General features: G+C 40.7%; 1 protein-coding gene across 5 annotated transcripts in view; it reads right to left on the reverse strand.

Moving 5' to 3' along the window:
* Ncoa1 (nuclear receptor coactivator 1) overlaps window positions 1–14,992 on the reverse strand; it is a 252,169-nt gene that overhangs the window by 54,495 nt on the left and 182,682 nt on the right. For all 5 annotated transcript variants that reach the window (XM_045148792.1, XM_045148791.1, XM_045148790.1 and 2 more), the window contains exon 14: window positions 951–1,068. In XM_045148792.1, the coding sequence (XP_045004727.1) occupies window positions 951–1,068 (118 nt within the window). The remainder of the gene's footprint in view (window positions 1–950; window positions 1,069–14,992) is intronic.

The raw sequence follows: 14,992 nt of genomic DNA on the forward strand, positions 1-14,992 counted from the left end.
CAGAACTACGTACAAAACTGTCAATTCCACTAACAATGTTATGTAAGAATTCTTGGGGCTGGAGGGATGGCTTAGTAGTTAAACCTCTTGTCTAAAAAGACAAAGGTCTGAGGTTTGATTCCCTAGTACCCATGTAAACCAGATGCACAAGGTGGCACATGCTACTGGCATTCATTTGCCATGGCTGAAGGCCCCGGTGCACCCATTCTCTCTTTCTCTCTCCTTTTCTCTGCCTTTCTCTCTCTCTAAATAAAAAATAAAAATTAAAATAATGTGAATATATTCAGAGTCCTTAACTGGATACTCATGGTTAAAAAAAAAAATTCTTCCTCTGGGAAGATAAAAAGAAAAAACTAGTTCATGGTTAACATTCCAAACTATACACAATACTACATAGTCTCACTTTGGCTGTAATGTATGACATCTCTTCTGTGCTGTGAAATATTGATGCCTATGTGAATTAAGAAATTAAATTACAAACAGAATGGAGCACTGAATAGATATATTTTCCTTCCTTATGTGTTCTTGTTCCAAACAAAGAGAAATGGTAGACAAAATAATTATACAGCTAAAAGTTGAAGAGCAATATAATTGGTATAATGAAGCCAGTTAATCCTTAAGACTCAGGAATATTATGGTAATAAGCAAAGTAAGAGATGAAAAACAAAATAGTAGTTATATACCCTATCCATTTACTAGTGATTATATGTATACTACTCTTGTGGTCATATGGCCAATGAATCTGCTTCATCTGTTTGATTCAGCGCCCTCCCTCACATTCTTTTTAATTAGAAATTTACATTAACTTATAGCAAAAAAAAAAACCCCAAAAACCCAAAACAAAAAGCAAACAAAAACCTTTTGTAAACTGGAATCCAACATGGGAAAAGTAGTTCATGGCTTAGAAGCTGATAATTGACACCTGAGGAAATACAAAGTGAAGAACTTACTCTTCTGCTTTGTTCTGACTGACAGCCGCCACCGTATTATTTGCCCAAGGAATCTGATCGCCTGTTCCTGGCTGTCCAAACTGGTTATCAATTGCTTCTAATTCTAGCTCAGGCAATCCTGAATGAAGAAGAAAAGTTAGCTGTCACAAAAGAAGATAAAACTATCATTTACAGAAGTAGCACATTATTTATCAGAGTGAGATTTTTTTTTTTCCCCTAGAAAGTATTACTTTAGGCCGGGTGGTGGTGCACCCTTTAATCTCAGCACTTGGGAGGCAGAGGTAGGAGGATCGCTGAGTTAGAGGCCAGCCTGGGACTACAGAATAGGTTCAAGGTCAGCGTGGGTCAGAGACCCTACCTTGAAAAAAATCAAAGGAAAAGGAAAAGGCTGGAGAGATGGCTTAGCTGTTAAGGTGCTTGCCTGAAAAGCCAAAGGGCCCAAGGTCATTTCCCTGGACCCATGTAAGCCAGATGTACAGCTGGTGCATGCATCTGGATTTCATTTGGACTGGCTGGAGGCCCTGGCATACCCATTCCCTCCCTCTTTCCCTGCCTTTCTCTCTCTCTCTCAAATAAACAAATTAAAATTAAAAAAAGAAAATATTACTTCAATGATATAAAAGTACCTTACTCAGGAACTTAAACCAGCATGTTTCCACAATTTATGAAAAGTGAATGAGAAAGTGAGAAAGATTTATGAATAACAAAAAAATCTGGTGGTATTTGCACATGGGTGAATGTTACCATAAAAGAATCAGTCACTTTGTCAGAATTTTACTTATTTGTTTATATAGTTATTAATTTTATTTCTTGAGGTAGGGACTCACTCTGGCCCAGGCTGACCTGCAATTCACTCTGTAGTCTCAGGGTGGCCTCAGGCTCACTGTGATCCTCCTACCTCTGCATCCAGAGTGCTGGGATTAAAGTCACCACACTCAGCTTATTTTATTTATATTTGTTTGTTTTTCTGATCCAGGATCTCACTCTAGCCCAGGCTGATGAGGAACTCACACTAGTCTGAGGCTGGCATCGAACTCATAGTGATCCTTCTGCCTCTGCTTCCTAAGTGCTGGGATTAAAGGTGTGTGCCACCACATCAGGCTACAAATTAACGATAACCACAATAATTTTGGTTAGTTTCCTGTTCAGGCTACAGAACATTAGACTATGCTAGTATAAGAAGGGACAGTGCCATCACCATCAAACGAGCATTATAAGCAAGAGGTCAAATACACTTTGCAAAAGGCAAGTACAGAACAGGCACAGCAGTCTGAGGCCGTCTAGCAAATGGACAGAGCTCTAAGGTAGCTGGATAGTTACAGGTTAAGAACTCATGTTTATGAGGGCAGGCAAATGAAACCAGAGGTCACATTTTGTTTTGTAAAAGAAAATGGTATATATGTTTCAGAAAGTTTTTCTGTATTAATTTTTTGAAAGCTATATGACTATCTGAGCTATTTATAGTAGGAAAAACCATAAATAACCTAAGTTCCAGAAATTCAGGGACTGATGAACGAATTAAGGTATTGATAATTTGCTGTTGATAAAAAGTAAGCATGTTCTAAGACATTAGTCTCAATTTGATTTTGCTTTTATTACACACACACACACACACACACACACATTTGGGAAAAAAATCTAGCAAGCAAATTTTTATAATCTTGGTTCATTAAAATGAACCTACTCTCTCACATGTAGATGTGTGCCACCACTTTTTTTTTTGGCTCATATCTTTAATCCCAGCACTCAGGAGGCAGAGGTAGGAGGATCACCAAGAGTTCCAGGCCACCCTGAGACTACATAGTGAATTCCAGGTCAGCTAGAGTGAGACCCCACCTCGAAAAAAAAAATTCAGTGCCAGGAGTGAGAAACCTTCCAGTGAATTATTTGAAAGGGAGGCCCCTGATCCTCCCAAACCAGTACAGGCCATTGCTAAGACTCTTAGTTTTCCACCAGAACTAGATGATAAGACTCCATTGCTGAACACTGTAGCTTGGGCTGCAAGCCACTCAGAAATCAAGCTGAAAGAAAGAAAGAAAGAAAGAAAGAAGGAAGGAAGGAAGGAAGGAAGGAAGGAAGGAAGGAAGGAAGGAAGGAAGGAAGGAAGGAAGGAAGGAAGGAAAGAAAGAAATCAAGCTGGAGCTGAGCTGGACACCTCCTCCCTGTTGACTAGCTGTCAGAATGCTGGAATGAGTTATTCAGTCTTTTGGGAGAGAGCAGTCGCCATCAGTGTTAACCAGCAGAGGACCCTCTAATCTTTAAGGCTGGCCAGCCAGGCCAAATGTGCCAACTAGTGGAGTAGTGCCAAGTCTATTATGGAAGAAACCAACTGCTCTCTGATTGGACTTGAGGCCTGTTCCATGGGAGGAAATATATGCCTGGTACTGAAAATCTGGTCAAAATTCTATGGTTGGAAATGTCATAAGCCTTAGTTAGGGGAGTAACAACTAGTGTTGCCTGGCTAAGTGGATACCAAACTAACCTCTATGTTTATGCCTATATATTAACGCTACTCTCTCCTTTGGTTAGAGAAGTTTTTCTTTTCAGATGGTGCTAACCACTGGTGTGTGTGACTCAACAGTCACCACAGGGCTGACAAGAAGTGACAGTGGAGTGCTCAGCACGGAGACATCTCTATCAAACCCCCAAGGCTCAGGGGCCATGGTGGAAGAGATGGCAGAAAGAATGTAAGAGCCAAAGGAAGGGGAGGACTGCTGACAATCTGTTCCAGATATGAAGTGGCCTTGATAGTCACGGTCTCACGGTGCCTGACACTACCTACATAAAGACCTTTATAACGGGAGGGGAAAAAAAGATGATCTCAACATAGAAGACAGACTAATTAGAAAGAAGGGATTCAATGGAAGGATTTGGGAGAGGGAAAATGTGGGGTGGTAGGAGGAAATCAATATGGTTTATTGTCTATACTTATGGAAGTGGTAAATAAAAAATTTAAAAAATGAACCTAGCCTGGCATGGTGGCTCACACTTTTAATTCTAGCACTTGGGAGGCAGAGGTAGGAAGATCACCAAGAGCTTGAGGTCATTCAAGGCCAGCCTGGAACTATAGACTGAGTTCCAGGTCAGCTTAGGGTAGAGTAAGATCCTGCCTCAAAACACAAACAAAAAAGAAAAACAAAACAAAAAAACCCAGAAAAAAGAACCTAGAGTAAAAATGATATTTTCGTTTGTGTTTTTTTAGGCAGGATCTCACTCTATCCCAGGCTGACCTGGAGCTAATTCTATAGCCTAGGCTGGTCTTGAACTCATGGCAATCTTCCTACTTTAACCTCACACACACAAAAAAAAAAAAAGCATGATCCACCATATCCAGCTGTTTTACTTTTTTTCTTTTTTAATTTTTATTAACATTTTCCATGATTATAAAATATATCCCATGGTAATTCCCTCCCTCCCCACCCTGTTTTTATTTTTATAAGGGTTATTTATGATTTCTAAAGTGAATATATGTATTAATTGATCATAGTCATGGCCTATATTGTACCCTCCTTACCTAAATTCATATAGTCCTCACATTAAGAACCTCAAAACGTGCTGATGTCTGGATAAGTGCATATACTATGCTTATCAAACTGCCCAGTAAGCACTTCTCTTACTATTCATACCCTTATATTAATGCTACTCTCACTTTGGGTAGAGAATCTTCTCTTTTCAGATGGCAGTGACCTTGGGATGACTCAGAAAGTATCACAGTGCTGGAAAGAAGTGACTGGAGTACTGAGTAACATCTTGATCACACCTTCCAAGGCTCAGGGTCTAATGCGGAAAGAATGTAAGAGCCAAAGGAAGGGTAGGACTCCTCACAACATGCTCCTCCAGACATAAAATGGCCTAAATATCCATGACCTCACCATGCCTGACACTAATTACACAAGACCATCATAAGAGGAGGAAAAGACCATGACATCAAAATAAAAGAGAGACTGATTGAGATGGAGAGGGGATATGATGGAGAGTGGAATTTCAAAGGGGAAAGTGGGGTGGGGAGGAAGGGTATTACTATGGAATATTATTTATTATCATGGAAAATGTTAATAAAAATTGAGAAAAAAAAAAAGAAAAAGGAATTTAGCCTCAAAAAACTAATTATGGGACTGGAGGAATGGTTCAGTGGGTAAGACACTTGCCCACAAAGGCTAATGACCCGTGTTTGATTCCCCAGTACCTATGTAAAGCCAGATGCTCAAAGTAGCACATGCACCTGGAATTTGTTTGCAGCAGCTAGAGGCCCTGAACTGCCTATTCTCTCCTTTCTCTTTCTCTGCTTGCAAATAAATAAATAATATTTAAAAATTAATAATATTTCAATTTAAGAAAGTGGCTTTGAACTTTCAATACAAAATATTGTAAGGTAGTTTACTTAACTAAATGTCAGGACACAGCATTTTGTTTTTCTTTTCTTACTGGATAAATACTAAAAAGACAGAGAAAAAAAATATGTATATGTTTTTCAAGATAAGGTCTTACTCTAGCCCAGGATGACCTGGAATTCATTATGTAGCCTCAGGGTAGCCTCGAACGCACAGCGATCCTCCTACCTTGGCCTCCCCTCCCGAGTGCTGGGATTAAAAGCAAAAAATCCAAGCTGGGCATGGTGGCACAAATCTTTAATTACAGCACTGGGGAGGCAGAGGTAGAAGAATTGCCATGAGTTTGAGACCACCCTGAGACTATATAGTAAATTCCAGGTCAGCCTGGGCTAGAGTGAGACCCTACCTTTAAGCACCTTAAGGGCTGAGCCATCTCTCCAGTGTGAGAGGGAAAAGTACACTCTTTTGGTTTTTCGAGGTAGGGTCTTGCTCTAACTTAGGCTGACCTGGAATTAGTCTCAGGCTGAACTTATGGTGATTCTCCTACCTCAGCCTCTAAGTGCTGGGATTAAGGGCAGCTGGGCATAGTGGCACACACCTTTAATCTCAGCACTCAGGAGACAGGTAGCAGGATCACCATGAGTTTGAGGCCAGTCTGAGACAACACGTAGTAAATTCCAGGCCAGCTTGGGTTAAAGCGAGACCCTACCCTGAAAAACCAACCCTAAATAATTAAATAAAAATAATGGTATGTGCCACCACACCTGGCCTGGTGAAAATAGTTTTAAAAGTAGGGCAATGAGGCTACATAGGAAATTCCAGGTCAGCCTGGGCTAGAGAGTGAGGACCTACCTCAAAAAACCAAAAATGCAAACAAAACCACCCTAATTCCAGCACCAGGGGCAGGGGTAAGGGGGATAAGATAGGAGGATTGCTGTGAGTTCAAGGCCAACCTGAGACTACATAGTGATTTCTAGGTTGGATTGTGCTAGAGTAAGACCCTACCTCAAAAAAACAAAATAAAATTAAATTAAAAAGTAAAATAAGGGCTGGAAAGATAGCTTAGAAGTTAAGGCATTTGGCAGCAAAGACAAAGGACCTGGATACAATTCCACAGTACCCATGTAAAGCCAGGTGATGTATGTGTCTGGAGTTCATTCATTTGCAGTGGCTATAGGTCCTGGCATGCCCAAAGTCTATCTGCTTCTCTCTCTTTCAAATAAATAAATAAAATATTAAAAATAAAGTAGGGGGCTGGAGAGTGGCTTAGTGGGTAAGATGCTAGCCTGCAAAGCCTAAGAACTCATGTTCAAATCTCCAGGTCCCATGTAAGTCAGACTCACAGTGATGCAAGTGCACAATGTTGCACATGTGCACAAGGGGGCTCATGTGTCTGGAGTTCATTCTCAGTGGCTAAAGGCCCTGGCATGCCCATTCTCTTTCTCTCTCAAAATAAAAAAAATAATAAAGTAGGGGGGCTGGAGAAATGGCTTAGTGGTTAAGGCCTTTTCCTGCAAAGCCAAAGGACCTTTGTTCGATTCCCCAGGACCCAAATAAGCCAGATGCACAAGGTAACACATGCTTCTGAAATTCGTTTGCAGCAGTGGCTAGAGGCCCTGGTGCAGCCCCCCCCCCCCTTTCTCTCTCACATTCCCTCAAATAGATAAAATAAAAAAAAAAGGTAGGGCAAGGTATGATGTACACACCTATGACCTTAGCACTGAGAGGCTATAACAGCTGGATTCAGAGTTGGAGAACAGTCTGGGCTATGAGGAGACCCTATTTCAAAATAAAACAAAATTTCTTTTTCATAATAAGTCATATGTTGAGTTTTTTGTCTAGGCAAGCACAAACAAAAAGAAGAAAACTCAAACAACACATGAATTTAATTAAAATTGTTGTTATATGGTTTTGAATGCTTAAAAGAAGTCGGTTTTTATTCTGAATATCACTCACTTTTGGAGACTTTCTTTAGAAACTACCTTCTTGGGAGCTAGGAAGATGGTTCAGCAAAGGCACATGCTTGCAAAACCTGCTGGCCTAGGTTTAATTCCCAAGCCACCCATGGAAGCCAGATGCAAAGTGTTGCAAGTTTCTGTTTGTTTGTTTGCAGCGGGGCATGTGCTTTTGTGCTCATGTGCACATACACACAAATAAATGAATAAAAATTAAAAAATTAAGCCAGCATGGTGGCATACATCTTTAATCGCAGCACTCAGGAGGAGAGGTAGGTGGATCGCGGTGAGTTTGAGGACACTCTGAGACTATATAGTGAATTCTAGGTCAGCCTGGGCTTGAGCAAGACCCTTCCTTGAAAAACTCAAACATTTTTAAAAAATCAATAAAAAATACCTTCCATAAAAAAATCTGAAAGCCGGGTGTGGTGGCACACACCTTTAATCCCAACACTTGGGAGGTAGGAGGATTGCCATGAGTTCAAGGCCACCCTGAGTCTACATAGTGAATTCCAGGTCAGCCTGAGCTAGAGTAAGACCCCACCTTGAAAAACCAATAAATAAAATAAAATAAAATAAAATAAAATAAAATAAAATAAAATAAAATAAATCTGAGTGTTTGTTGGAATAGTTTAGTAAATGCACAAGAATTTTATCTTGTTTCATGGGAAAAAAAAACTACTATTTGCATGTTTGTGTTAAAATCATAAGCATCAATAGGTATATATAAGTAAAACCACACAACCATAGTCATATTGAAGAGAGTCAGCTAAAATGGAGTTAAAGGGTTGGGGAGATGGTTTAGTGGCTAAGGCACTTGCCCATGAAGCCTAAGGATCCAGTTTGATTCTCCAGGACCCTTGTAAGCCAAATGTACATGGTGGCATTATGCATCTAGAGTTCATTCATTTGCAGTGGCCACAGGCTCTGGTATGCCCATTCTCTATCTACCTTTCTCTCTCTCTCCTCATAAATAAATAAGTAAATAAATAAATATTTAAAAACGAGATAAAACCAAGTAATCCTAAGTAAGCAGTAATTAACTACCTTGAACCTCCCCTCCCCCCCAAAAAATCAACTAATTAATTTGAGATGAAGTCTTGCCACATTGCCCAGGCAGTTCTCAAACTTCAGGCTCAGTGGATCCTACTGCCTCAGCCTGCAGGTAGCCAGGACTACAGGTGGGCACTATGGCCTATCAATACTTACTGCCAATTAAATGACTCAATACTACATTTTATCCATTTAAAGTCTAGCTCAAGGGAAACTTTATATCCAGGTTAGCTACAATGAACCCCTCCAAAAATTATTAATTAAAAATTTCTGCACATCATTTAGAAAGCACCATTTTTTGCAGAAGGGTAGATTTTGCCCATTTTAATCCTCTAGCAGTTGATTCAGCATCTGCTAATTTTTATGTTCTCAATGAATTTTCTTTAAAATTTTTTAAAAAATTTATTTGCAAGGAGAAGATGGGAAGGAAGGAGGGAAGGGGAAGAGAGAGGATGAATGAGTATATATATGGGTACACTAGGGCCTCTAGCCACTGCAAACAAACCCCAGATGCATGCACCACTTTGTGCTAGGGAACTGAACCTGGGTCATGAGGCACTGCAGGCAAGCAACTTAACCACTGAATCATCTCCAGACCAGAAGTGAATTTTCTTTAGATGTTGAAAAGGAAACTTCTGGCTCAGTTTTCTGTTAAATTTGACTGTAACACACAACAGCTATAGGTTTTTTTTTTTTTTTAATCTGATGCAGAAAACAGACTAATTTCTTTTTTTTTTTAAATCTACATTTGTTTATTTACTTACTTACTTGACAGAGAACAGGGGTGGAGAATGGGCATTCCAGGGCCTCTAGCTACTGCAAATGAACTCCAGACTCATGTGCCACCTTGTGCATCTGGCTTTATGTGGGTACTGGGGAACTGAACCTGGGTCCTTTGGCTTTGCAGACAAGTGCCTCAATCACTAAGCCATCTCTCCAGCCCTAATTTTTTTCAGACTAATTTTAGTAAATTAAAAGCTTATATACATCAGTTAGATAAAAATCCAGTAAGCCAATAGATACAATCATTAAAAAAGTCAACCAAAATCATAATAAAAGAAATAGTTCCTTGTATGAGTTTCTTGCATGCAGAATATGAAGATCAGTGGTATAATCTATGAGAAGGGCCATTTAGTATTTATCTGTCAGACATCCAGACATTTCTATTCAAAACTATTACTTTAGAGGGGATAAGGAGATGGCTCAGCAGTTAAAGGTACTTGCTTGCAAAGCCTTCTGGTCCAGGTTCAATTCCCCAACAACCCATTTAAGCCAGACTCAAAAATGGTACAAGCGGGCTGGAGAGATGGCTTAGCGGTTAAGCGCTTGCCTGTGAAGCCTAAGGACCCTGGTTCGAGGCTCAGTTCCCCAGGTCCCACATTAGCCAGATGCACAAGGGGGCGCACGCGTGTGGAGTTTGTTTGCAGAGGCTGGAAGCCCTGGCGCACCCATTCTCTCTCCCTCTATCCGTCTTTCTCTCTGTGTCTGTTGCTCTCAAATAAATAAATTAAAAAAAAATGGTACAAGCATCTGGTGGTTGTCTATAGCAAGAGACCTTGGCACACACATACACATGTGCAAACTAACCAACCAGACAGCCAACCTTCTGTTTTGGGGCTGGAGAGAGAGATAGCTCCATGGTTAAAAGCACTTCCTGTGCAAGCATGAGGGCCTGAGGAGGACTGAGAGGTGGCTCATGTTCCAACCTCAGGAGCCACATAAATAGCAGGGTCCATATTCATGCATGTCTATAAGCTCAGTACTATAGAGTGACAGAGACCTGAGAATCAATGGGCTTCTGAATGGAAAGCTCTCGATCAATAAGAGAGTCCAGCTCAAATAAGAACAGGCAGAAAAGCAATGGGGCAAGACAACCAATATCTTGCACCAGCCACTGCAGAGAGCACACTCACAGTAGGCAAGCACATAGGGTACCACATGGACACATACATGTGCATATACCACACACACACACACACACACACACACACACACACACACACACACACTATACATGCAAGCATAAAAATAACAGATGTAATTTTTTGGGGGGTTTCTAAGTTAGGGGTCTCACTCTAGCCCAGGCTGACCTGGAATTCATTGTGTAATCTCAGGGTGTCCTGGAACTCACAGTGATCCTCCTAATTGATTTCCAAGTCTGGGATTAAAGGTGTGTGCCACCAATACTGGCCAAGAACATATATATACATATACACATACACACACACACGTACATATATACATACATTGCTTTAAAGATTTATTTACTTATTTATTTATTAGAGATCAAAAGAGTAAGAATGGGCACGCCAGGGCCTCTAGCCACTACAAATGAATTCTAGACACGTGTACCACCATGTGCATCTTGTTTACGTGGGACCTGGAGAATTGAACCTGGATCCTTAGGCTTCACAGGCATGTGCCTTAACCATTAAGCCATTTCTCCAGCCCAAGATCATGTATTTTTGATATACTCTCAAAAGTGGTTCCTTATCTCTAGATAAGGTTACTCATTATAGCATTGTAATAGCTAAAGATGCTAACCACTAGTTATATAAATTCTAGTACAGATATAAAAAAGCCCAAGTTGTAAAATCTGAGGGAAAAGGATTAAGGAATAAGATATAGAAGAGCAAATGTGCACAGTATTTTTTTTTTTTTTTTGAGACAGTGTCTCAAAATATAGCTCAGGCCGGGTGTGGTGGCGCACGCCTTTAATCCCAGCACTCAGGAGGCAGAGGTAGGAGGATTGCCATGAGTTCAAGGCCACCCTGAGATGACAGAGTTAATTCCAGGTCAGCCTCGACCAGAGTGAGACCCTACCTCGAAAAACAAAAAAAAACCAAAAAAAAAAACCCAAAAAATATAGCTCAGGCTACACTTGAATTTACTGTGTAGCTCAGACTGGCCTATAGCTCATGATTGTATGATTCTCCTGGTGTGTGTGTGTGTAAATCTGTGCATGTTATCTATGATTTTGAATGAACAGAAGAAACAAATAATATTACTTCTAGGATGAAGAGATTGTAATTGCATGTTTTTGTGTGTATGTGTATATAGTGTATGTACATGTATATATGCATGTTTGTATGTGTGTGTGGAAGCCATAGGTCTACATTAGGCATCTTCCTTAATTGCTCTTCATGTTATTATTTTTAAGATATTTTATTTTTATTTATTTATTTATTTGACAAAGAAAGGAGAGAGAGAGAGAGAGAGAGAGAGAGAGGGAGGGAGAGAGAGAGAGAAAGAGAGAATGGGTGTACCAGGCCTCCAGCCACTGCAAACGAACTCCAAATGCATGTGTCCCCTTGTGCATCTGGCTAACGTGGGTCCTGGGGAATCAAACCTGGGTTCTTTGGCTTTGCAGGCAAATGCCTCAATTGCTAAGCCATCCCTTATTTTTTTAAAATATATTTTATTTATTTATTTGAGAAAGAGGGAGGGAGGGAGAGAGAGAGAGCGAGTGAGAGAGAGCGAGCGAGTGAGTGAGCGCACACCAGGGCCTCTAGCCACTGCAAACAAACTCCAGATGCATGCGTCCCCTTGTGTATCTGGCTTACATGGGTCCTGGAGAATCAAACTGGGATCCTTTGGCTTTGCAGGCAAGCGCCTTAACAGCTAAGCCATCTCTCCAGCCCTCCAGCTCTTCTTTTTCTTTTTTTTTTTTTTTTGAAATAGGGTATCACATTGAACCTGGACCTCACTAATTTGGCTACATGAGCTAGCTAGCAAGTCCCAGGGGGCCTCCTGGTTTTACTCCCCACTGCTGGGATTCCAAGAGTTAGCAAGCATGTCTGGCTTTATGTGGGTGCTGGGAATCTGAACTCAGGCCCTCATTCTTTCATGGTGGGCACTTTACTGAGTAAACCACTATTTCCAGCTTCACTACACATCTTTTGTTGGTGTTATTTTGAAAGCAGATGAGAATATTACAATTACTAAAACAAACAGAAACCTCACACAAGGAAGTTAATATTAATCTTTTGAAGCACTTAAAATGTTGAAACTTACTACTTTATAGTTATATATTTTTAGTGTATTATAGTTAATGGCATTTAAAAAGCAATCCTCTGAGCTGAAGAGATGGATTAGTGGTTAAGGTGCTTACCAGCAAAACCAAAGGACCCAGGTTCACTTCCCTAGTATCTAGGTAAGCCAGATGCCCAAGGTGGCACATATGTCTGGAGTTCATTTGCAGTAGCTACAAGGCCCTGGCTTGCCCTTTCTTTCTTTCTTTCTTTCTTTCTTTCTTTCTTTCTTTCTTTCTTTCTTTCTTTCTTTCTTTCTTCCTTCCTTCCTTCCTTCCTTCCTTCCTTCCTTCCTTCCTTCCTTCCTGTCTGTCTGTCTGTCTGTCTGTCTGTCTGTCTATCTATCTATCTATCTGCCTTTGCCTCTCTCTCTTATATAAATAAAATATTAAAAATAAAATAAAATAAGATAAAAAGTAATCATCAAGAAATGTACACCTTAGCTGGGTGTGGTGGCACATGCCTTTAATCCCAGCACTTGGGAGGCTGAGGTAGGAGGATCACTGTGAGTTCAAGGCCAGCCTAAGAGTACACAAGTACAGCCTAAGAATTCCAGGTTGGCCTGGGCTACAGCAAGACCCTACCTTGGAAAAAAGAAAAAGAAAAAGAAATGTCATCAATTTATAGAACATAAAAACAACTAACTACCTCAGGAGGTCATCCAGTTTTGATGTTAATCTTCAAATGTTTTTTGAAATTCCTTTCAAACAATTTAACTAGTCTATAAGTCCTTTAAGAAAATAAATCTTAAAAAATTTTTTTTGTTTATTTTTATTTATTTATTTGACAGTGACAGAGACAGAAAGAGGCAGAGAGAGAGAGAGAGAGAGAGTATGGGCATGGCAGGGATTCCAGCCACTGCAAACGAACTCCAGACATGTGCGCCCCCTTGTGTATCTGGCTAATGTGGGTCCTGGGGAACTGAGCCTCGAACCAGGGTCCTTAGGCTTCACAGGCAAGCGCTTAACCGCTAAGCCATCTCCCCAGCCCGAAAATAAATTTCTTCATACATACATTTATTTATTTATTTATTTTGGTTTTTCAAGGTGGGTCTTGCTTTAGCCCAGGCTGGCCTAGAATTCACTATGTAGTCTCATGCTGGCCTTGAACTCCCATCGATTCTCATATCTATGCCTCACGAGTGCTAGGATTAAAGGCATGTGCCACCATACCCAGCCATATACTTAACTTTATATTTATTTATTTGTAAGGAGAGAGAGAGACAGAGAAGAAGAAGGGGGGCATGCCAGGGCCTCTATCCACTGCAAATGAACTCCAGATGTATGCGCCACTGTGTGTATATGACTTTATGTGGGTACTGGAGATTTGACCCAGGTTGTTAGGCTTTATAGGCAAGCATCTTAACCACTCTTCACTCCCATAAACTTAATTTTAAATTTGATTAAAGAAACTATTACTTAAAAAAAAACTTAAACCTGGGAGAGGTGGCACACGCCTTTAATCCCAGTACATGGGATGATGCAAAGATAGGAGGATAGGTGTGAATTTGAGGTCAACCAAAGAAGACCATGAGTGCCCATCAGCCTGGGCTAGGGTGAAATCCTACCTTGAAAAAACAAAACAAGGGCTGGAGAGATGTCATAGCAGTTAAGCGCTTGCCTATGAAGCCTAAGGACTCCAGTTTGAGGCTTGATTCCTCAGGACCCACATTACCTAGCTGCACAAGGGGGCGCACATGTCTGGAGTTTGTTTGCAGTGGCTCTCTATCTGCCTCTTTCTCTCTGTCACTCTCAAGTAAATAAAAATACCCCCCCCCCAAATCTTGTGTGTATGTGTGTATGTACATGTAAGTTTATGTATGCAGGTAACACAGCACATTTTGCATTCAGAGTTTCAGTTCTCACTTTCCTCCTGTTTGAGGAAGAATCTCTTGTTTGTTATGTATACCAGTAAGCTTCTAGAGATTCTCCTATTTCTGACTCCCATCCTGCCACAGGAGTTCTGGGATCACAGATGCAAGCTACCATGTTAGGCTTTCCTTGGGCTCTGGGCATCTGAACTGAGGTCCTCACACTTGCAGGACAAACACTTTACCCACTGTGCCATCTCCCAACCAGTATTACCCTTCTTTTCTTTTAAATTTTATTTATGTATTAGAGAGAGGGCAAGGGAAAGAGAATGGGTGCCTCAGGACCTCCAGCCACTGCAAATGAACACCATAAGTATGTGCCACCTTGTGCATCTAGCTTACGTGGGTATTGAGGAATCAAACCTTGGTTCTTAGGCTTTGGGAGGCAACTGCTAAGCCATCTCTCTAGCCCTATTACTTTTTGTTTTACTTTATTTTATTTTAATTTTTGAGGTTTCACTCTAGCCCAGGCTGTGCTTTTTGTTTTGAGACAAGGCCTCATTTAACCTAGACTCGCCTCAAACTTAACCTTGAACTTCTGATTCTTCTGCCTCTACCTCCGCATGCTGGAACTAAAGGCAGGCACCACCATTCTGGGTTTATGCGATGCTGGAGCTTGAACCCAGGGCTTTTGTTCATGCTAGGCATGCACTTTATCACCTGAGTTACATTTCCAGCCATTATTATACTTCTGATCAAATTTAGTTATAAAGAATGACAAACTGCCAAAAGTCAAATCAACCCACAAAGACAAGAACTTGGAGATAGTCAAAAGGACATTACAGAAATTTTGAAGGTTCAA

This window comes from Jaculus jaculus, chromosome 5, assembly GCF_020740685.1.
Source record: "Jaculus jaculus isolate mJacJac1 chromosome 5, mJacJac1.mat.Y.cur, whole genome shotgun sequence".
In the NCBI taxonomy this organism is placed as follows: domain Eukaryota; kingdom Metazoa; phylum Chordata; class Mammalia; order Rodentia; family Dipodidae; genus Jaculus; species Jaculus jaculus.